The following is a 25,125-nucleotide window of genomic DNA, read 5'->3' as shown; positions in this document are numbered from 1 at the left end:
TTTATTGTCAATCAGTGTTGCTTCCTAAGTGGACAGTTTGATTTCACAGAAGTGTGATTGACTTGGAGTTACATTGTGTTGTTTAAGTGTTCCCTTTATTTTTTTGAGCAGTGTATATACGTCCAATAAACAGACATTCAAAAGTCGGAATGTAAAGCACTAACTACTGGAAAGTTCTTCAAAAGCAGCTGTAGTGAGTCAAGCATCTTGAGGTTTCCTGAAATAGATTAAAGCATATTTTCTAATTTATTTCATCTTTATTTAACTAGGCAAGTTGAACTCAACATCGACACAGACACAAGTTACCTGCTATATTTGGGAAACAGGATTAACACAGAGAGATCTTGACAAAATACAATGTATGTTTTTGTAGTACGAGTAGGCTGGTATATACCGTATCATCGGTAACAATTGTGTACAAGCCACCTAGTTAATGAAATAGTGGGGCTAGCGGTCATTAGTTACATTTCAATCATAGCGATAGCCTAATTGAGGCGCAATAGAGTTCACCGGCGAATACCGGAAATAATAACTAAACCAACGAACGAGAAATGGTGGAGGCTATCAGAATGAAGAGACATTTTCCCCAATAAACGTGGTGAGTGAAAAACGTATTTGCATACCGGGTAGGGAGTGGGCTCTCTCATTCTACCGTAATACGACTTTGTATGCGTTGTTTGTTGGCAACCTTGATATTTACTACGTTTTTGGAACGGATTCCTGCTTACAATCAGAAAACGAAAAAAGCTCGACAGTCAGGGAGAATCGAAAATGCAAAATAAGATGGAGGATTGTGATTGCGAAATGAAAGGTAGAGTCCTAGATAGCATCAAATGTTAAACAATGGATAAAGGACTTTTTAGTTCTTATGGTTAAAATGAGCAGAGCAGTATTCCACTCCTAGGAGACTTCAGTAGTGTGCTGAACCAATTTACACGTCCATTTCAGGTAACAAGACCCACCAGAACTAATAATACCACCTGACGCCTCTGATAGTGTGGGCAAGTGTCGTTACTGGTGTAGTGTAGAGGTCTACGTGGCACTGATTTCGGCACCTACAGCTATTCATACCGAAGCCGCTGGCTTTCTGTCCGACTCTCACCTGCTACCGCAGGAATTGGTCCCAAACCCAACCAGTCCCGCAACGTTTAGGCATATGTGACGCAGCTCAATTGCCAGCCATGGTCCCAGCAATTATGCGCCCTATAGGCAATATCAAAATGCACAAAAATATGCTGAGAAATAGGTTAGATTACCACAGATTCTCACATGGCCCTTTATATTAGGCTTCCGATATTACTAGACATAGTTTGAAGAGAGCAGAGTTGGAGAGACTTGAACTTTCTCTTCATTCAATAAAATGTATTTCCAAAGCCATTTTTACATCAGATGTCACAACGTGCTATACAGACACTCCAAACAGCAAGCAATGCACTCACAAACTACTACGTTGTATAGCCTACCTTTTAGGAGTGGGAAAATTTTCAGGCTGAGAAAAATATGGGTGTTCAATATTTTATTTATAGGCAATGTAGTAAACTATAGGCTAATCATGGGAACTCCGTTGACTAGGCTTGATTGAATATGACCCTCAGTCTGAAGGCAAGTTGCTCCAGTAGTTCATAGTAAAGTGAGTAATACTGATGAATGAAAATGTAACAATGTATTATGTTCTGAGTCAGCACATTGACAAAATCACAGGAGGAACAAGAAACTTCTCCTATTTTGGGTGATAAATGTTTATAAAATGAAATGCCATGGTTGAATTGCAGACACCAACCCAATCGTCTTAGATTTCTACAAGTGCCTGTAAAGGGGTAGGAATAAGGTTGTAGGGGTTTATTTGAAAATGACAGATAACATATCACAACTGGTTTCTGCCTCCAGCAAAACTACCTGTTGCAGTTCTCATTGGAAACCTCATTGGCTCTATGTGATGTCCTATTATAGTGGGGTTGCAGGAGCCCGTGTCTTGTAGAAAGGGAAGGGGACATGCTGTTATAGAATGTATGGTATGTGAGCAGGTGACCTTGAATAAATGCCCATGTTAATTAGTAACTAATGTCTAGTTATTGCAATATTACTCTATTCTAGTAAACCCGTAAGAGAAGGACAATCACCTCCAGACAGGAGCAGCAGACCTGAGTTAGTCGTGAGACCGAAGATAACTTTGCAGACCAGTTCACCATGTCAGCAGCTGTGAAGGGGGTCAAAGACTCACAGTAAAGATCAAACCGGAAAATTTAAGTTACTGCACACTCGAACTTCAGTGGCTGTTCCCCAAGTGAAATATGCAATTACATGCTAAAACGTGACCGGATCTCGCTGCCTCATGCTTGCTCTGCACAACAATAATACCCATTGTAAAAGCCCATCTGAACTATCTTGGCTTAACGATAAGAATCTTTCACCATTTCCTACCGAACTACCTCCTTGTTACACACGCCTCTAGGAAGAGGGAACGCAACACCCTGCTACAACTCAACTCCCTGTGGTGTGAAAGAGGTATGGGACTGTAGGTGCGAGTAAGGATGATAAAAGGCAGAACATTTGCCGTTTACTAGGAATTTATTCCGTCACACGGTAATATGGGGAAAATGGTCTGGACAGAACCAAAGTAAAGTAAATGTCAAAGCCCCCTCTATCTTACCTGCCTACCCACTACTTATCCAACTTAACACCACCTGGTGCACTAACCAAAATACAGGGGGTGGTCCGCCCAGGTCTTACCTGTGAATAGACTTCGGGTATATCTATGCCCGCGGGCCTCTTGCCTAAGCACTCCCTAGGTGCCTTCCCCCCCTGGGAACAGATGAAACAGAATATTACAAACTACTTGACAACAAAACTGAGAGAAAAAACTAAGGACATTAAAGAAGCTCTCTCTCTGAACAACAAACACAGAACACTACAATCAGCAACAACTAACACAGTACATAACAAATCTCTTAGCAACATGCTACAGCCATCAGCCTCCTCTCTCAGCAAACATCTCCCTCCTGAGCAAGAGAACACTGGTTAATATAGCTTCAGGAGTTGGTAATTGAAGACAGCTGCGTCCTGATGAGGGGGCGGGGTCAGCTCTCCAATTATCAACGGGGGCCGACCAATCAGCTGCTTGGGGAGAATTTCAGGAAGCCATTTCCTGAAATACACTCACAAATACACATACTACAACACAGAAACTGGGGAACGTAACACTCCTCACTTGGCACAGATGTCAGTTCTACGTCTACTTTGGATTAACATTTGTTTGAGTTGTCAACGAACCGTGAAATCAACAATAAATGTCACCATGTCATTGGCTTTAGGTTAGAAGTTGGATGAAAAAAAGACTAAATGCCCTTACGTTAACTTTTTGCAAAAATCTATAATCTGTTTTTCACATTGATTCAATGTCATCACATTGCTTTTTTTTTTGGATGAAATGATGTGGAAACAAACACACAGATAATATTGATTCAAACAGTTTTTGCCTAGTGGGTCATGTCTTCAACTCACTGATCAACAATGGAGACACCTGTCCCTGAGCTGTTGCTGACCATTCTAGAGGACAAACTGTGTGAAGAAAAACTGAAGAAATTCAAATGGCACCTGGTCCAGGGTGTAAAAGGTTTCCCTCAACACATCCCAAAGGCCCGGCTGGACAAAGCCGACCACCAGGACATTGTGGATAAGATGGTGGAGACTTACGGCCTTGAGGGCGCAAAGAAGATCACACTGGAGGTCCTGATGAAGATGAAGCTGATTGATTGCACTAATATGTGGACAGAACCAGCAGGTTAGATGATTTAAAAACATTTAAAGGGATAATAGTCATCATCATGATAGTCATATTGTGTTAGTATTGAAATGGCTATGGTCTGGCTCTGGCCTGTTCAAGAACTACAAGTTATACCCATTAGCGTATGTCCTGTTCATGACAACATTATGATGCTGTGATGACATACAGTTAATGTGTTTCAGAATGTATTGCCAAAATTCATGGTATCAATCTATGTACATTTAGTTTAATTAATAAAGGTTTGGGGTTGGTGCTCCATTGTAATTTTAGCACGGCTGTGATGGTCGACGGTACTACTCGGATAGCGTCTTTATATATGACCTCAGCACGTGCTTAAAGCCATGCTAAAACCACCATGAATCACACAGCCTCTCTCTCCCCTCTCTCTTTCTCAGCCCGGAGTGCTCCAGCAGTGGTTCAAAAAGTCAGAGGTGAGTAATACAAAATGAACACAGCGGCTACATTTGACACGTGGCACGTCATATTCTGTTTGTAAAGTGGTTTTCTGGTTGAGAACCAGATAAACGTTGTCTTTTTTTTTCCATGACAAAATCGAAAAGTCCTAGGAAGAATACCGCAAAGTTGCTACTTTCCATACAACAAGTACAAAACCTGACCAAAAGACGACATAATGATGTCAAACACATGCAGTTATCATGACCATTATATAAATAACTAGTGGCACCGTGCCCGGCGGGCAGTCAGTCATCTGATTAATGCAATTCCATCTGATGACTGTAACCCTAAAAATATATTAATATAAATAATATTTAAAAAATATGACTGAAATTACCACAGAATCTTTAACTCAATAACCCGTCTACTAATAAACTATGGTCAACTTCCTGTCTATTTGAAATGTAATGATTATTTTGCTTATGATCACTGTCACCCTATGTGTTGAGCTATTCAATTGTCATAGACAATTATTTTGTTGCAAATGCAACTGTGACCATGTAAAGAATTGTTAGGCTACTCATTTGAAATCCTCAGGTGGACACCTTGTGTGACCAATAGTCTTTGTGAGACCTGGCACAGTAAAATAATTTTGTTGCAAAAGCTACTGCCTCCCATACATCATAGAACACTCTTCAGCATCATTAAAAAATAATAATAATAATGTTTTACCCATACTCCAGCAATCTATCACAGGTGTGTAGAATCTGTAGAAAAGCTTTTCTTGTGCAGAGTTGCGGTAGCTCTGTAAAGTCCTGAAATCGAATCTTTGGGCTTTGTTTGAATGGCACATGGGAGTTACCACAGGTTATGTTGATGAGTCCTACCTTTTACCTGGGCCATTTCCCATATTGGCCGAGAACATATAGGCTACACTACAGGCTTATCAGTTTTGGAAACCAAATCTAGCCGAGGCTACTTATTAGTCTACTGTCTGGAATTTATCTTGCGTTGGTCTGCAAATGTGATCAAAGATGCATGTGTTTTATTAAAGGCTAAAAGTGTAAAGAATAAACTGAATCTATCTTTGTTTTCCCTTGCAATTGAAGATGAACTGAAATCGTACCTAAAGAAGAAGTATGACCAAATATATGAGGGGACGTCAAAGAAAGGGGATTTCGTCTATCTAAACAAGATCTACACTGAGCTTTACGTGATAGATGGGGCCATGGGAGGGGTCAGTGGTGATCATGAGGTCAGATGTCTGGATTCCAGAACACCAGCCACAGAAGAGACCGTTAAGCTCAGTGAAATATTCAAACCCCAGCCTGATCAGAAGAAACGAATCAGAACAGTGCTTTCACTGGGTATCGCTGGAGTGGGAAAAACTGTCTCTGTTCAGAAGTTTATTCTAGACTGGACAGAAGGAAAGGAGAACCAGGACATTGACTTCATCATTCCACTTCCTTTTCGCCAAATCAATAAAATAAGAGCAAAAGACTGCAGTCTGATTGACCTGCTTCATCAGTTCTTCCCCTTCATGGACCCAATCGATACTCTGGAGGAAGGTTTTAAGGTTCTGTTCATCTTTGATGGTCTGGATGAGAGTCGACTCCCTCTGGCCCTTAATCATAATAAAGATGTGGCTAAAGACACAAAAACAGCTCCGCTGGACGTCCTGATCACAAACCTCATCACAGGACAGCTCCTCCCTTCTGCTCTCATCTGGATAACCTCCCGACCTGCAGCAGCCAATCAGATTGATCGAAACTACATCCACCAGTGGACCGAGATACGAGGGTTCAATGACCCTCAGAAGGAGGAGTACTTCAGGAAGAGATTCTGTAATGATGACCAGGCCTACAGAATCATCAACCATATAAAGTCTTCAAGGAGCCTCCACATTATGTGTCACATACCAGTGTTTTGTTGGATTTCAGCCACTGTTCTGAATGATATCCTGGGTAAAACTAAGAGTGGAGAGATGCCAAAGACTCTGACTAAAATGTATGAACACTTTCTGCTCTGCCAGACTGATAAAATGACAGAACAGAAGTATCCCACAGGTAGTAAAAACGTTGTCCTTCAACTAGCAAAACTAGCATTCTGTCAACTGCAAAAAGGACAATTGATTTTTTATGAGAAAGACCTGCGAGAGAGTGGTATTGACATTGAGGTGGCTATAGTGTACTCAGGTGTGTGCACTGAAATATTTCTAGAGGAGGAGAAAGTGTTTAGCTTTGTGCATCTGAGTGTTCAGGAGTTCCTTGCAGCTCTATATGCTTACCACTGTCACACAACGTACAACAATAATGTACTTCTCCCAAAGCTGACAAGGAAACATTCAATATTTTGTTTTGGATGTATTCCACAGTCTTGGACATCTGTGTTTGACTTACATAAGACGGCAATCGACAAAGCCTTAGAGAGCCAGAATGGACACTTGGACCTTTTCCTCCGCTTCCTGCTTGGTCTTTCACTGGAGTCTAATCAGAGACTCCTGAGGGGAATCCTACCAGAGACAAAGGACCAAGAGGACATTGAGAAAACAGTCAGGTACATCAAGGAGAAAATCCGAGAGGACCTTTCTCCAGAGAAGAGCATCAACCTGTTCCACTGTCTGAGTGAGCTGAAGGATGAGTCTCTGGTGCTGGAGATCCAGAGCTATCTGAGATCGGGGAGTCTGCCAGTGAATGACCTGTCACCTACACAGTGGTCAGCACTCACCTTTGTGTTAATGACATCTGAGGAAACACAAGAGGTGTTTGACCTGAAGAAATACATCAGATCAGAGGAGGGCCTCCTGAAGCTGTTGGCAGTCATCACCTCCTGCAGGCGTGCTCTGTAAGTAGGCTACTAAAGTTGAAGTTGGTCTTGGTATATCCCAGGGACAGAAGTTATATTTTGGTCTCCATAAAATCATCAAATCGTATTTGTCACATGCGCCGAATACAACAGGTGTAGACTTTACAGTGAAATGCTTACTTACAAGCCCTTAACCAACAATGCAGTTTTAAGAAAAATAAGTGTTAAGTAAATATTATTATTATTTTTAAAGTAACAAATAATTAAAGAGCAGCAGTAAAATAACAATAGCGAGGCTATATACAGGGGGTACCGGTACAGAGTCAATATGCTGGGGCACCAGTTAGTCGAGGTAATTGTGGTAATATGTACAGTACATGTAGGTAGAGTTAAAGTAACTAAAGTGACATTTCCACGTTTGATCTGCTCTTTCCAAAGTATAATTCACAATAGTTAAATTAATTGCACCATCCTTGCTAATTTCAAGTGCTTGCCACCAGACGAGTAATGAAATGGATGTGCAATTCAAAATGTAAAAATCTAAAGCAGTCACCTCCATCAGAGAGAGTGATAGATTCGAGAGGGATACTACTACTTTATACAACGGGTGGGTCTAATCTTGCACGCTGATTGGTTAAAACCGCATTCCAGCCGGTGTCTATTCCACAAGTTATCACCGGCTAAAGCTATGACGTTGAAATGCCTATTTACTCTGTTCCATCTCACTGCGCAATCCACTGTCTCATCAGCTCAACCAGACAAGTATAAACTTGATCTCCCATTTCTTTTAGACTAGCAATTGGTTTTCAGTAGCGGAGATTTGTATAACACTTGCAGTCTGTCTCTCTGACATTTGCAACATTGTTTGAATATTGAAATTCGATCTCCAGCTGTCCCATAGTAATGCATGTGTCGGGGCGAGACAGACTGACAATCAATAAACCAAGGGGCCTGTAGACAGGACCCCGACACCCAATAAGGGTGACGAGCGAGAGAGAAACAGGTCGAGACGTGAGCTAAGTGACACAGGATGCACTTCCTGACAGCCGGAGGCAGGCAGGCAGCTTTTCTCGGGTAGTTCAAATCATGAATTAGCATAATTTTTTATGGATATATACAATTTACGAGTTAATGTTAATAGAAAACAGGTAAGACAAAACGAAATGCAGCTAGTTTGCAGTCTTTCCAGCTTCAGTTTGAAGTGATTGTGTTAGCTGTGTTGTTGGCTAGCTCCTCTTAACAACAGTGTCCTGATGAGAGCACACATTTTCTATGACAGGTGAAATCGTGCATCATTAGCTCATTGTTATGGATGTATCCAAGTAAATGTCTCAAGAAAACAGTTAAACAAATGCAAATGCAGCTTCTGTTGTTATTCTGGCTGCACTGTTTGACGTTACTGTATGTTAGCCGTAGTTGGCTAGCTATCAAGCAAGGGATAAGAACATTGCCAGCCAGTATGGCAATAGAACATAAAGACTGAACGACCAGTCGGCCTGGGTATCAACCCTAGGTTTTTGTCAGGACTATATCTCGTGGAAGGATGAAATAGTATTAATCAATACATCAAAATAACGTTTTTAATGAAAATATGTCAATTATTATTTGAATATGTTGGTAACCCGTTGTATAAAATTGATAATGCCCTCAAAGCCGGTGTTTGGAGTATATATTGACACGGTTTGCCTAACAACACTCATGCCAATATGTCCCCGAAACACCGGCTTCTCTGGCATTATCACTTAAATACAAGACACCTCCATCAGAGAGGGATAGATCAGAGGGATACTACGACCATATAAGATGTTTTAAACACAAAATAGTTGATATTAGAGGAGCCAATACTGCCATGTGATTTGATGTATAGCATTGTTGAAATAAACTTTTCATTCTGCTTTAGCTTAAACGACAAGTGCCGTTAAATGTTATTTTCCTGTGTTTTAATATATATTTCCACAATATGAGGTTGGAATAATACTGTGAAATTGTGACAATGTTGCTAATGCCCTTTTAGCTTAAGAGCTGGTTGAAAAGACCACCTGAAATGTCAGCCTGTTTTGGTGGGATGGAGTTTTGACCTGTCTGGTGACATCACCAGGAGGTAAATTAGTTAATAGACCAATAAGAGAGTTCCAAACCCCTCTGCCAATAACAGCTCGTTGTCAGTTTCCCCCTCCCCACTCAGACCACTCCCAGACAGTCCTAGCAAAATAAAAAATTCTTGCTTGAGAAATTGCTCTTGCTAAGAAGCTATTTTGGTTTATTTTTGACCGTTTTGATTGAAAGCAATCACAGTAAGGTACTTAAATTGTTACCCAAACTGCTGCATTGGACCTTTAATGCATACACTATGAGAAAGAGTTATGCAATTTAACATGTGTGTCATTCTGTGAAAAACATTCTTCTCCAGACTAGATAGCTGTAACCTTACAGCAAGATGCTGTGAAATGTTGGCAAAAGCTATCGGCTCAAACTCCTCTTACATGAAAGAGCTGGACCTGAGTGACAATGACCTACAGGATTCAGGAGTGAAACTGCTCTCTGCTGGTCTGAGGAGTCCACTATGTAAACTGGAGACACTAAGGTGAACAATTCTGGACTTGAATTGGGCTCTGTTTTATTTGTTCAATTGCGCTTCCTTTGTTCATATTTTTATTTATTTTTCAGACTGAATAGATGTAACCTCACAAATAACTGCTGTGTAGCATTGGCCTCAGCTCTGACTCTGAGGTCAAACGCCTCACACCTAAGGAAGCTGGACCTGAGTGACAACAATCTACAAGACTCAGGGGTCCAGAAGCTTTCTGATGGACTGAATGATCCACAATGTAAACTGGAGACACTGGGGTCAGTTGCTTTGGGTTATATGGGGCAATTTTCTAGGACCTTGTATAAAATGTCTGTAGCTATCATAATGTATCAGTATGAGTGTTCTCAATGTAGGCTTGAATAAAATGTCATCTAGCCTTTGGTTTATACCTGTGAACTGAAGAAGAGTTTTTGGAATATTTGATGATAGCAACTGTTCCCACAGGTTGTCGTTCTGCGGAGTCACAGAGAAAGGCTGTGCTTATCTGGCTTCAGCTCTGATGTCAAACCCCTCCCACCTGAAAGAGCTGGACCTGAGATACAATCACCCAAAAGATTCAGGAGTGAAGCTGCTCTCTGCTGGACAATATACAGTCAGGTGGGTCACAACAATACATACTGTGAAATGGGTGATAAACACTAATACTACAAAATATTAATTCTGTTCATTCTCTGTTCTTCTCTTACTAGTTTTCACCCTGGGGGAGAATACTGGTTCAGCGTTAGATGTAAGTGTGTTCGTGACTTTGCTCTCAGTCTGCATGTTAGCGCTGGATTAAAATTATACTAAAAAAAGTGTTCCGTACTTTGCCCTCAAAACCCAGCAGCGTTGCAGTTCTGGACACAAACCAGTACGCCTGGCACCTACCATACCCTGTTCAAAGACACTTAAATATTTTGTCTTGCCCATTCACCCTCTGAATGGAACACATACATACACAAGCCATGTCTCCGGTGTCTCAAGGTTTAAAAATCATTCTTTAACCCGTCTCCTCCCCTTCATCTACACTGATTTGAAGTGGATTTAACAGGTGATATCAATAAGGGATCAAAGCTTTCACCTGGATTCACCTGGTCAGTCTATGTCATGGAAAGAGCAGTTCTTAATGTTTTGTACAGTCAGTGAACAGAAATATAAACACAACATGTAAAGTGTTGGCAAGCTGGAGATTACATGTGAAAAGTAAACACATGGGTCCCTGCCTAATCAGGGCCAGATTACCAGTTAAAACAACGGGTCTCCTGCAGGCCCTCCGTATATGTATTCAACACATAACCAACATACACACAGACATCGATGTGTACACACACACACACTTTGACATGACGTGTTCTGAAAACAGACCTCCAAAAATCACACGACTTCAAAGTTGAAGCAGCAAGTAAGTAGGAGTATGATATACACTGAACAGAAATATAAACACAACATGTAAAGTGTTTGTCCCATATTTCATGAGCTGAAATGAAAGATCCCAGACATGTCCCATATGCACAAAAAGCTTATTTCTCTAAAATTTTGTGCACAAATTTGTTTACATCCCTGTTAGTGAGCATTTCTCCTTTGCCAAGATAATCCATCCAGTTGACAGGTGTGGCATATCAAGAAGCTGATTAAACAGTATGATCATTACACAGGTGCACCTTGTGCTGGAGACAGTTAAAGGCCACTCTAAAATGTGCAGTTTTGTTACATCACACAATGCCACAGTTGTCTCAAGTTGAGGCAGCGTGCAATTGGCATGCTGACTGCAGGGATGTCCACCAGAGCTGTTGCCAGTTAATTGAATGTTCATTTCTCTACAATAATTTGGCAATACGTCCAACCGGCCTCACATGATAATGCACGGCCCCATGTCCCAAGGATCTGTAAACAATTCCTGGAAGCTGAACATGTCCTAGTTATTCCATGGCTTGCATACTCACCAGACATGTCACCCATTGGGCATGTTTGAGATGCTCTGGATTGACATGTACGACAGCATGTTACAGTTCCCGCCAATATCCAGCAACTTTGCACAGCCATTGAAGAGGAGTGGGACAACATTCCACATGCCACAATCAACAGCCTGATCAACTCTATGCGAAGGAGATGCGTTGCATTTGGCAAATGGTGGTCACACCAGATGCTGACTGGTTTTCTGATCCACGCCCCTACTTTTTTTAAGGTATCGGTGACCAACAGATGCATATCTGTATTCCCATTCATGTGAAATCCATAGATTAGGGCCTAATGAATTTATTTCAATTGATTGATTTCCTTATATAAACTGTAACTCAGTTAAATTGTTGCGTTTATATTTTTGTTCAGTATATATTAGTTTCATTTTAAATGTCCATTTAGTTAGGCAATTTATGTTAATAATTCATAGGACTACAATCTCGTTTGATAAAATAGATATGCCTAATATTTATAATCTCAATTGTCTTGATTTAGTTACAAAATAAGGAAGTGGACAAAATAATGAAGTGGACAGTTCTTTACTTTAAAGGTTACATTTCCCTAGCGCCATCCCTTGACTAAAACATGTGGTGGGGCTACCGTTTTGTTGTTTTTCCAATCCCAGACTGTTGTTTTAAATGTGCAGTCCGTAATTCTAAAAACAACAAAACGGCTGTCCGGCATCTTTTTGAGGGGGTTAACAGCTACGGGATGGGGCTGGAGAAACCACTCTCAAATAGACCGGAGCTATGGATTAAAGGACTGACCGTCCATGAGATCAAAATGATCATTTTAATTAACCGTGTTTTTATTTGATTTATTTTGTACAATTACTAATTATGGGCTTAATAATTTTGTACAATTATTAAGTCCAAAAATGGATGTACCAATTCCAGATTTCCCCTTGAAGACTAATGATTAATGTCCACTGTATCAGTATGCATTTTAATAGAGCACAGTTTAAATTACTTGCTTACACTTTACATCGTTATGTATAACTTTTTTTTCTTTCATTCCCCCATCAGATGTCTGTAACCTCACACTGGACCCGAACACAACATGCAGAAATCTATCTTTGTCTGAGGAGAACAGGAAGGTGACATGGGTGACCACGAAGCAGCCATACCCTGATCACCCTGAGAGATTTCACTACTATGCACAAGTGCTGTGTAGAGAGGGTCTGACTGGCCGCTGCTACTGGGAGGTCGAGTGGAGTGGGAATAGGGTTGAAATAGGTATGACATATAAAGGAATCAGCAGAAGAGGACAGATAGATGACTGTGTTTTGGGACACAATGACAAATCCTGGTGTCTAGATTGTGATGGTAACCAATACACTGCCTGGCACAATGATGAGGACACTGCCATATCTGTCTCCTCTCGCTCCAACAGAGTAGGAGTGTCTCTGATTTGGTCGGACGGCAGTTTGGCTTCTATAGCATCTCTTCTTCTAACACGTTGACACACCTGTACACATTCCGTACCAAATTCACCGAGCCCCTCTACCCAGGATTTAATATTACAAACAACTCTTCAGTGACTTTGTGTCATAGATACCGAATGAGAAGTTCCCAAGCTCAATTTCCACCGCATATAGGCAAGAGCCTGACACACTATGCAACAGAGTGAGACTTGAAAGGAGCGCACCTTAAAATTGCGGTGGGAGAGAGAACCTGCTACAGTTGTTTAGATAGGATTTTGAAAATGAAGATTCTGAGTTTATAAAGTGAAAACGATTTCTAAGATGCATACTTTCACATATCATTAAGTCCTGCATTCAGACACGAGTCCTGCATTCAGACACGAGTCCTGCATTCAGACACGAGTCCTGCATTCAGACACGAGTCCTGCATTCAGACACAAGTCCTGCATTCAGACACGAGTCCTGCATTCAGACACGAGTGCCAGAAATGTTCCAAAAAGCGGAATCTGCATTGATTACCATGGAGAGTGGATGTTCCTATTCCTATTCCGCTTTGTCCGGTGGAGTGGGCCAGAGGCTCCTTTCAAGTCCTGTTTTGAGGCCTTGTGAAACCAGAGGGTTCCAGAGAGCCGGCTGGGTGGAGGAGCACTATCTGTTGGATGTAGGCCCACAGACGTTCCCTCTCCTCTGTGTAGTTCCAGTTACACTCTAACTGGAATGTCAGCAGCAGGATAGCAAAACTAGGGGCTTGTGGAATGTCAGCAGCAGGATAGCAAATCTAGGGGCTTGTGGAATGTCAGCAGCAGGATAGCAAATCTAGGGGCTTGTGGAATGTCAGCAGCAGGATAGCAAAACTAGGGGCTTGTGGAATGTCAGCAGCAGGATAGCAAATCTAGGGGCTTGTGGAATGTCAGCAGCAGGATAGCAAAACTAGGGGCTTGTGGAATGTCAGCAGCAGGATAGCAAAACTAGGGGCTTGTGGAATGTCAGCAGCAGGATAGCAAATCTAGGGGCTTGTGGAATGTCAGCAGCAGGATAGCAAATCTAGGGGCTTGTGGAATGTCAGCAGCAGGATAGCAAAACTAGGGGCTTGTGGAATGTCAGCAGCAGGATAGCAAATCTAGGGGCTTGTGGAATGTCAGCAGCAGGATAGCAAAACTAGGGGCTTGTGGAATGTCAGCAGCAGGATAGCAAATCTAGGGGCTTGTGGAATGTCAGCAGCAGGATAGCAAATCTAGGGGCTTGTGGAATGTCAGCAGCAGGATAGCAAATCTAGGGGCTTGTGGAATGTCAGCAGCAGGATAGCAAAACTAGGGGCTTGTGGAATGTCAGCAGCAGGATAGCAAATCTAGGGGCTTGTGGAATGTCAGCAGCAGGATAGCAAAACTAGGGGCTTGTGGAATGTCAGCAGCAGGATAGCAAAACTAGGGGCTTGTGGAATGTCAGCAGCAGGATAGCAAATCTAGGGGCTTGTGGAATGTCAGCAGCAGGATAGCAAAACTAGGGGCTTGTGGAATGTCAGCAGCAGGATAGCAAATCTAGGGGCTTGTGGAATGTCAGCAGCAGGATAGCAAATCTAGGGGCTTGTGGAATGTCAGCAGCAGGATAGCAAATCTAGGGGCTTGTGGAATGTCAGCAGCAGGATAGCAAAACTAGGGGCTTGTGGAATGGAATGTCAGCTGCAGGATAGGAAATCTAGGGGCTTGTGGAATGTCAGCTGCATGATAGAAAAATGAGGGGCTTGTGGAATGTCAGCTGCAGGATAGGAAATCTAGGGGCTTGTGGAATGTCAGCAGCAGGATAGCAAATCTAGGGGCTTGTGGAATGTCAGCAGCAGGATAGCAAAACTAGGGGCTTGTGGAATGTCAGCAGCAGGATAGCAAATCTAGGGGCTTGTGGAATGTCAGCAGCAGGATAGCAAATCTAGGGGCTTGTGGAATGTCAGCAGCAGGATAGCAAAACTAGGGGCTTGTGGAATGTCAGCAGCAGGATAGCAAATCTAGGGGCTTGTGGAATGTCAGCAGCAGGATAGCAAATCTAGGGGCTTGTGGAATGTCAGCAGCAGGATAGCAAATCTAGGGGCTTGTGGAATGTCAGCAGCAGGATAGCAAAACTAGGGGCTTGTGGAATGTCAGCTGCATGATAGAAAAATGAGGGGCTTGTGGAATGTCAGCTGCAGGATAGGAAATCTAGGGGCTTGTGGAATGTCAGCAGCAGGATAGCAAATCTAGGGGCTTGTGGAATGTCAGCAGCAGGATAGCAAAACTAGGGGCTTGTGGAATGTCAGCAGCAGGATAGCAAATCTAGGGGCTTGTGGAATGTCAGCAGCAGGATAGCAAATCTAGGGGCTTGTGGAATGTCAGCAGCAGGATAGCAAATCTAGGGGCTTGTGGAATGTCAGCAGCAGGATAGCAAAACTAGGGGCTTGTGGAATGGAATGTCAGCTGCAGGATAGGAAATCTAGGGGCTTGTGGAATGTCAGCTGCATGATAGAAAAATGAGGGGCTTGTGGAATGTCAGCTGCAGGATAGGAAATCTAGGGGCTTGTGGAATGGAATGTCAGCTGCAGGATAGGAAATCTAGGGGCTTGTGGAATGGAATGTCAGCTGCATGATAGAAAAACGAGGGGCTTGTGGAATGGAATAGAGCTGATCACAGGCTATGGGATCAAATGCAGTCTGAATGAGCAGGACTTGTCCATACTACTCTCTCTATATGATGAATGATAATGTTAATCTCACCCCACCCATAGCTGTCACTATTGATGAGGAATCTAGGTGCTTTAAACCAAATACAGCATCTGGTCCTGATGGGGTTAAACCACAGGTGCTTTGTGTGGTCCTGATGGGGTTAAACCACAGGTGCTTTGTGTGGTCCTGATGGGGTTAAACCACAGGTGCTTTGTGAGGTCCTGATGTGGTTAAACCACAGGTGTTTTGTGAGGTACTTCATTACATACATGTTGTCTATGTTAATCTTTATGGCAAATATCCCAATGGGTGCAAAACACCACACATAGTCATGTGAAGTGTCAGTCTGTAAAAAGAAAACAAAGACAAATGCAGGGCAGCAATTCAGGCCAATAGCATTGACCTCAGTCACAGATCAGGAAGTGTTTTGAGAAGGTGGTGCAGGTCTGTGCTCTCCAGGACCCTCTACAATATGCCTACAGGAAAAAGATAAGGGTTGATGACCCTTTGCCCTGTTTTTGTTTATCTATTTTAGACGACCATATTTAAGGTGAACTGATTGTCATGTTTTATATCGTTTATTGCTCTTTATTATTTTTTATATGCATATTATTCAATTGATCCTTGTGAAGTGATGTATTGCACTTTGTACCTGTTACTTAAGATGGGACAGAGGTCCTCCACGATTAGCTAATGTATTCAGGATGTATTGTACAGTCATTTGGTATTTTATTAGGATCGCCATTAGCTGTTGCAAAAGCTGCAGCTACTCTTCCTGGGGTTCCACACAAAACATAATACAGAATGACAGACAAGAACAGCTCAAGGACAGAACTACATACATTTTAAAAAAGGCACACGTAGCCTAGATATCAATGCATGCACACTTTTCCATTGATTCTAGTCTATTCCAGTGAATCTTTTGGCTATTATACAGTCTCTTATGAACATCATTATGAACTTGTTTCATCAGTCACTAGTACTCTGGTCATTGTCTTTACTGGTGACATCACATTTCTCCTCTGGAGATTAATTCATCTCTCGTTAACAGACGTTCCGTTTCTACAATTACGCAAGATTTTAGGTCTGGGTTAGGGATGAATTAATGTAACAGGACTGTGTCCATGTACATCTCAGATGCTATCTGGTGAGTGCAAGTTGATTACCTGTTTGTTGTGAATAAAAATGGCTGACCAAATGGAAGCGTTGAACTATCCAGGGATACTTAAATAGATTTAGCAATAGGAACACTTTTTTTGTATTACATGACACTTGATGTGATGTTACAGAGAACAAAACAATCTTTTTTTAATTTTTTTATGCTGTATTTCTATTGTTTATCTGAAATAAATCATATTTAACAATGTAATCAAGTCTCAAGTAGTGATTTTCTACCGAAAGAAAATAAAGGCCTATAGATGTGGTAAAGAGGCCAATGGAACACAGACCATGGGGGATAGAAGGATAGCGGATTGGCGCACAGTAAACAAATCTGATCTAACAAGGTGGATATTCATCAAATCAGTCATGATTGGTGTATTGTAACAGGCCCACAATGTGATTACTAAAGTCAGATTTGGATATATCTGTCTGTTTTAGCTGCATAACATTTAGAAGTAGTCCCTATTCAGGTTTAGAAGAAGTGACTGCTAAATGCTAACTCCCGTTCGTATAATTTAAACTGGTAGCATAGCTAGCGTACAGCAATCTGTGGTGGTAGTCAGTCGTTTTTAACTGTAATGCAGCTGATTGGTCACTATGACATGAACATGTATTGGGTTTAACATCCATGCAAACATTATATTCTGATTTTACCTCAACATATGTGTATTTTACACTAAATGTAGGATAATTTTGCTGGGGGGCAATCAGGAGATTAGGGATCTTTCCCCAACACGTTTCCATGGCATTTCCATTGTTTTGGTTGAGTTCCATTGACCTCTTTACTGCGTCTATCAAATTGAATACTTTCAAATTACTTTATTATATCAAACAACTATGATGTAATAAAGAATGACATTTTGATAGAACATTACTTATGACATAACAAATGAGCTTCCAGGAATTCCACGACATGGCATTATTTCATTCTGTGCTGCTGAGCTAATCTTTTCAAGTTGTATTTATTATACTCATGTGGCAGTCAGTACAAAGTGAAATCCAGGGAATATTATAGCCTTGAGTCTTCTTGTGTTTGACGCTACAAGCTTGACACAAATGCATTTGGGGAGTTTCTCCCATTCTTCTCTGCAGATCCTCTCAGGCTCTGTCAGGGTGGATGGGGAGCGTTGCTGCACAGCTATTTTCAGGTCTCTCCAGAGATGTTAGATCGGGTTCAAGTCCGGGCTCTGGCTGGGCCACTCAAGGACATTCAGAGACTTGTCCCGAAGCCACACCTGTGTTGTTCTGGCTGCTTAGGATTGTTGTCCTGTTGGAAGGTGAACCTTCACCCCGATCTGAGGTCCTGAGCACTATGGAGCAGGTTTTCATCAAGGATCTCTCTGTACTTTGCTCCGTTTATCTTTCCCTCGATCAAGACTAGTCTCCCTCCAGACGTGACGCTTTGCATTCAGGCCAAATAGTTGAATCTTCGTTTCACCAGACCAGAGAATCTTGTTTCTCATGGTCAGAGTCCTTTAGGTGCCTTTTGGCAAACTCAATGCGGGCTGTCATGTGCCTTTTACTGAGGAGTGGCTTCCTTCTGGCCACTCTACAATAAATGCCTGATTTGTGGAGTGCTGCAGAGATGGTTGTCCTTCTGGAAGGTTCTCCCATCTACACAAAGGGACTCTGGAGCTCTGTCAGAGTGACCATCGGGTTCTTGGTCACATCCCTGACCAAGGCCCTTCTCCCCTGATTGCTCAGTTTGGCCAGCCGGACAGCTGTAGGAAGAGTCTTGGTAGTTCCAAACTTCTTCCATTTAAGAATGATGGAGGCCACTGTGTTCTTTGGTACCCTTCTCCAGATCTGTGCCTTGAATCAATCCTGTCTTGGTGCTCTACACACAATTTCGTCGACCTCGTGGCTTTTTTTTGCTCTGACATTCACTGTCAACTGTGGGACCTTATATAGACAGGTGTGTATCTTTCCAAATCATGTCCAATCAATTGAATTTCCACCACAGGTGGACTCCAATCAAGTTGTAAAAACATCTAAAGGATGATCAATGGAAACAGGATGCACCTGAGATTCATTTTGAGTCTCATAGCAAAGGGTCTGAATACTTACGTAAATACATTTGTAAAACTTTTTTTTTTTTTACTTTTCGCTTTGTCACATTTCAGCCTCAGCTATCTACACACAATACACCATAAGGACAAAGCAAAAACAGTTTAGAAATTTTTGCAAATGTATTAAAAATAAAAAACAGAAATACCTTATTTACATAAGTATTCAGACCCTTTGCTATGAGATTCGCAACTGAGCTCAGGTGCATCATGTGTGGAGATGGGAGAACCTTCCAGAAGGACAACCAGGGTCTGGGAGACTAGTCAGGATAGAGGGAAAGATGAACAGAACAACGTACAGAGAGATCCTTAATGAAAACCTGATCCAGGTTCACCTTCCAAAAGGACAAGGACCCTAAGCACACAGCCAAGACAACGCAGGCGTGGCTTCGGGACAACTCCTTGAGTTTCCCAGCAAGAGCCCGGACTTGAATCCGATTGAACATCTCTGGAGAGACCTGAAATAGCTGTGCAGCATTGAGGCTGTAATCGCTGCCAAAGGTGCTTAAACAAAGTACTGAGAAAAGGGTCGGAATACAAATACTTATGTAAACATGATTTGTTTATTATTTATGAACTACCAAAGATTTCTAAAACCTATTTTTGCTTTGTCATTATGGGGTGTTGTGTAGATTGAAATGAAACGTAAAAGAGCAATTTCTCAAGCAAGAATTTAGCTAGGACTGTCTGGGAGTGGTCTTAGTGGGGAAACTGAAAACTAGCTGTTATTGGCAGAAGGGTTAAGAACTGGCTTTTCTTTATTCCATTAACTCATTTACTGCCTGGTGATGTCATCAGGCAGGCATAAACTCCATCCCAACAAAACAGGTTGAAATTTCAGGTCTTTTCAAACAGCTCTTACACTTTTATATATACATTTTTTTGTGTCAATTTGGGTTTTTGAAAAGCGTGTTACATTTTAAAATATATATTATTATTGAAGCCAGACAAGGCATGTCTTGGTTAAATAGACTTTTAGGCCAGTATTCCACTGAGTGACTTGTACTGAACCAACTGACAGGTCCATCTCCAACACAACCACCAGTAGGGCTGTGTCAGTCTGGAATTCTGGATGATCTTAACTGGCATGTTCTCCTCCTGAATGCGTGCTGCCATAGAAATATAATGAATACAACGAGTGTCCCCATTCCACAAACACTCTTTTGCTTGTTTCAGCAAGGAGCAACAAAGTTTAATCATGTTCTTAACCATGTTACAGCAGAAACTGACTCAACCGCAAGAACCAGTCTTCAGTTAAACGTTTGACGGTTATTTTCTTTTCATGACGGTCTTCATCCATAACTGGCAGTTCCGCGGTAATTGTGCTAGCCCTATCCTCCAGAACAAGTCCTACCACATGATGCTTTCAAGGAAAGTGATCATGGTTTTGATAGAGTTAAGAGTTATACGCATCTTTGTCCTGTACTGACTATTTATTTAAAAAAGCAAGTCAGTTAAGAACAAATTCTTATTTTCAATGATGGCCTAACTGCCTTGTTCAGGGGCAGAACGACAGATTTTTTTTGACCTTGTCAGCTCGGGGATTAGATCTTGCAACCTTTCAGTTACTAGTCCAACGCTCTAACCACTAGGCTACCTGTCGCCCACAGTTAAGGATCTATCTCAGATGACAAGGTTTTATTTAACCTTCATTTTAAAAAGGGAAGACATAGGTTGGACTGAATAGCACCGGCATTCTGAAGTAGAGGTTGCTCTAACTCATAATAAAGTCAAGGATACTCGTCTGTATGCCCATTGATAAACTGAACACAGTAGTTATGTGGTTCTGAGGCTTTGACAAAGAATTGACAGGAGGAACAAGAAACCTTTTTCCCAATTCTTTGTTTATTTACCATAAAGACAAACACCAAAATAAGTTCCAATTTATGCAATAAAATGCTTAGAATGGGGTAAAAATTGTAATAATTAAAATATCTTGATACATTTTAACTTACAGGATACAGCTTAAGCCATTTTTTTTCTTAATCCAGAGATTTCATGAGTTTATTTGCACAGTAAAGGTGCTAATATAAGTTAGCCCTTAAGCCCTGAAAATCTTTGAAGAAAAAAAAACGAAGTCAAAAAAAAGATTATATATATATATATATATATTGAGAAAGTGAACTTTGGTAGAAGAGACTCTATAGGACACCTGAGGTAGTAGAGACTGGAATAAAACAGCAAGATGTTTTTTACAAATAAAAAAAGTACCACCAAGTGACACAGGAAACAATTTCACACAAATTTCAGTCCAGCTTAGATCCAAAAAAAGCACATAAGATTACATCACATCAGCATAAAATAAGACAAAATAGATAAAGACCAGCAAGCTGGCTGAGACACAGGTGGACAAGAGGATTCCGAAGGCATTAAGAGATTGGTAAGAATTATAGACATGACAAATTGAAGTAATACTGATTAGCTTTTATGAATGACAGAAACAGATTTTTCTTCCAGTATATAAAAAAGACCAGAGTGCATAACTTTAAAGCTTTTAAAAAGGCATAAGAAAAATAACCCGAAGCAGGAACAAAAATAAAATGGAAAAGAGTATGGTATAAAAATACAGTCAAGTACAATCATTTTAGCTACCAAACTTCACATGTATTTACATTTAACTCTTCAAGCTTGATCAGCTTGTACTCCACGTAAAGAATAGGATATGTTTTAAATAGATTACATTTTCTGCTTAAAAAAAAGAATTTTTGAAATTGTCTCAAACCCTTGCCATTAAGAGATTCCAAATAAAAATAGCAATTAAATGCATATTCCCCATTTAAAAAAAGGTTGAATTTGGAAACATTCTACATCTTAATTATCATCCTTTTACTTTCTTAATAGATTACAACCAGAACAACAACACTTGGAGAGTTATAGTTCATAAATTAACACCATTTAGGAACATGTTTGAGAATTCTAATCAAAAAGAGATGGTAAAACATTTAAGCAGAAAAGTCAGCCTTAAATCAGAGAAATATCCCTCCACCAAAAATAAAAAACATTGTACAGCATTTATATTCATTATATAGAGTATCCACAATGGAAAATAGAAGAGTCATAGAAAACCTCAGATGTACATGGATTTTATAACAATTTGTTTTAAAAATAGAGCCAAGATAAAAAATAAAAATAAATCTAAATTGTTGAATTGTAGCGTGACATTCTACAAAGGAACAGCACCAGAAGAATGGTAGATCAATATTGAATATAGCGGTTTTGAATGTATGGACACAGCATTTAGGGCTCATAAAATGATTAAAAAACGCTAAAATATGTGCGATGCACATGGCTCAATTGTAACAGCGAGAGTTAAGAGACCAACAGGGTGTTTTCATTTTAACAGTGTGGTACGACATCAAAATGTTGTTCGGAAAACTTACGCCCATACACAATATATGTCTCAATCTCTTAAGGATAGCTTTGAATATACAATAACACCCCAAAAATATATCTATCTTTTTGGGGTGTTATTATATATATATATATAAAATCATAACTTCATACATGGGATCTTTCTATCTAAAAAATAAAATAAAATCAAACAAAATAACATTTGAGACAATACGGGCATCGTAAGCGTTCACATTCAGCGTTATGCTAGCCAAACTAGCAATGTTTCTGTTAGATATATCACCGCTCCCTGAAATACTTAAGTAATCTTCATGATTATTCGACTAAGCTTTATGGCCCAACAGTAAAATGCACATCTTAAAGGCATCTTTATAGAAATGCAGTTATGCACAAATTCAACCGATTAAAACTGCTTCATTATGCCTTTCTTCTACACATAGGATACTCTAAAAACAAAAACCGAGTCGGAAACTTATGACCCGACGTTACAACATAACAGTGATAAAAACCATTTTACTCCGTCGTCTCCAGATTGCGGTTCTAAGGACTTATTTGTTGACTCACGGGGGGTTAAAATGGGAAGAAGAACTTCTCGAAACCATTGCAAAATGGCTACCAAAGTGCTGACGGAACCATTTCTTTACCAGAACAGAGGCTTGATAAAACAGAGCAATACAGACTACAGTATACCAACATGGCACTAACTAAGAAAGCACCGTTTTCGTAGTAGAACGTTTGCGACTCGCTTTTTGCATTTTGTGCTAAGGTACAGCAGTTTGAGGCCATAGTAGTGGAGTGGGAGGGTATTACCCAGGTATCCCATCCATCCCAGGCCCTCCACTCATGACTGGGGGCAGTTTGGTGTGGATGGAGGGCGGTCTGGGGTTAGGTAGGCTGGTCTTGTGTTATGGAGGCTGGTCTGATTGTCAGCGGTGGGAGGAGGAGAGAAAAGCAGGCAGGCTGGCTGGGCCTTCAGTAGTAGACACTATGGGATAGTGAGGCTAGGGGGACTGTGGGAGGATGTTGGGGACTACCAGTTGAGGCGGAAGACGGGGTGCTTGAGGAGTTCCCTGGATGGGGGCCGGTCGGCAGGCTGCAGCTCAAGGCAGCGCAGGGTGACGTCCCTCAGGCCAGGGGTCAGTTGGGGAGGGATGGAGGGCGCCGTGGTGGCACTCGCAATCTGGGGGAGGGAGGGTGAGGTCATGCTACTGTTGAAACCCAATCAACCTTTGGATGAAACAGGCCAATAGGGTGCTTTTTCTGGTATATGTATTTTACAGCTCTACGTGTACATCAATCCTAAAACAGTAATGTTGTGCCAATTCCATCTAGTGATGTAAGACAGTAATGTGGTGCCAATTCCATCTAGTGATGTAAAACACCGACTGTGGTTTTTAGTGGGTCACATATTCAATGGTAACGTTAAAGAGTACTAATAACATTTCTAGGTATAGGATATTTCTGGTCGTGAAGACACATTGATCACATTTTTTTTTTTTTATAAAATGTATTTATCACTTATCTAACTGAATAGACATGGTTTCCTTAAAATCTAACTTTGTGGCTGTGCTTGTATTGGTGGCACCTTGAATATGAGAGCGAGGTGGTTGGAGTGTTTCTCTGCGTTCCAGGGGGGCTTGGCACACGACATCTCGATGATGGCACAGCCCACACTCCACACGTCACAGCTCCGGCCGTACTGCTGTCCACGCAGCACCTGCAGAGTCAACCGTACACAAAAAGGTATCAACATATGGACAACTGCGTGACGTTTATTGAATTTAAGCCTTTACTGCACACGCCCACTACACACACTTAACTCTACTCCATTCATAGGCTAGCATTTGCAAATAGCGGCAGAAAGGACTGAAATGGCAAGTCATTGTTTTATAGCACTTGACTGGGTGTTGTTGAGGAGTGGAATAGTTACACAACAGACACTTTTTGGTGGATGGACACACAACGTCAAACCAAAAAGAGTTAAATGTATTACGGAGCCTCCCATAGGCGGGCATTATGTTTTGTTGTGTCTATTTAGTTGCCCTGTTTCTACATTTGTCACATGACTATGGCTTCAATTTATTCCCAGGCCAAATCTAGCTTTCGTACGTATGGGGAAGGCCATTTAAAATGTCGTTGGATTCCGACAAAGCTTTTTTCCGGCGGTGAAACCCAGCCGCCATTATACGGGCCATTCAGAGTCACGTGTTCGCTACGGAAGTGAATTAAAGTGGATTTAGATTTCTCAGTAACTCCCAAATGTAAGAGCATTTTAATCCCCTTTGAAAGAGAAGGCCCCCACAATGGAGGCCGACCCCTTAATGTCTTGTTATTGTAGTGGCTCCCAAAACCTTGTTTAATTAGGAGGGAGTTCAACTGCCCAGGCCTCCCACAGCATGACAGCCCAGTTTAATACCAGCATGATCAGGGCCCTCTTCAAAACGAACAGACCCCACAGAAGGCTAATGCTTCGGCTTCTACCTCTTTCAGACCCTCTCCACAAAGAGGATACAGAGGACTGGGGGTTTTGATCTTAGGACATTGGTTTAAGTGGCGGAATTTACTCGTTTTATGCGAGCCATCACTTGTACGCAGTGTGTGTGTTAGGCTGTGTCTGAAATTCACTATGGCTCCAGTCAAAAGGATTGCACTATAAAGGCCAGGAACAGAATGCTAATTCTAAAACAGATTTACTCTCTCTCCCTTTCATCCATGCCTACCTCTGGGGCCATGAAGGCAATGGTTCCCAGGAGTTGGCCCTGGAACTCCCCTGCGCCAGTGCCCTTGGAGGCCAGTCTGGCTGCAGCACCGAAGTCAGCTATCCTCAGCCTCTGACCTGTGCTGTCAATCAGCAGGTTGGCACCTGGAGGAGACAGGGGGAGAGAAGGTGAGTTATAGTATGCCATAACAGGAGAGGTAGG

General features: G+C 41.5%; 1 protein-coding gene, 1 long non-coding RNA gene and 1 pseudogene across 7 annotated transcripts in view; 2 read left to right on the top strand and 1 right to left on the bottom strand.

Annotated features, from left to right (window-relative positions):
* Window positions 1–210: 210 nt before the first annotated feature.
* Window positions 211–13,802, top strand: LOC139544595 (NACHT, LRR and PYD domains-containing protein 3-like; annotated as a pseudogene).
* Window positions 13,803–14,453: 651 nt separating this feature from the next.
* Window positions 14,454–16,995, top strand: LOC139544593 (uncharacterized). Its single transcript, XR_011668896.1, has 2 exons — window positions 14,454–15,762; window positions 15,833–16,995. It is a non-coding gene; the product is annotated as an uncharacterized lncRNA (long non-coding RNA).
* A 3,681-nt stretch (window positions 16,996–20,676) lies between these two features.
* Window positions 20,677–25,125, bottom strand: part of map3k1 (mitogen-activated protein kinase kinase kinase 1, E3 ubiquitin protein ligase) — a 60,452-nt gene continuing 56,003 nt past the window's right edge. For all 6 annotated transcript variants that reach the window (XM_071351365.1, XM_071351367.1, XM_071351366.1 and 3 more), the window contains exons 18-20: window positions 24,925–25,067; window positions 23,790–23,921; window positions 20,677–23,384 (exon numbers count right to left, since the gene is read on the bottom strand). In XM_071351365.1, coding sequence (XP_071207466.1) covers window positions 23,235–23,384; window positions 23,790–23,921; window positions 24,925–25,067 — 425 coding nt within the window. In that variant the 3' untranslated portion in view covers window positions 20,677–23,234. The remainder of the gene's footprint in view (window positions 23,385–23,789; window positions 23,922–24,924; window positions 25,068–25,125) is intronic.

This window comes from Salvelinus alpinus, chromosome 18 (assembly GCF_045679555.1).
Source record: "Salvelinus alpinus chromosome 18, SLU_Salpinus.1, whole genome shotgun sequence".
NCBI lineage: Eukaryota > Metazoa > Chordata > Actinopteri > Salmoniformes > Salmonidae > Salvelinus > Salvelinus alpinus.
The sequence above is the reverse complement of the archived record's forward strand: the minus strand, read 5'-3'. Positions and strand labels throughout refer to the sequence as shown.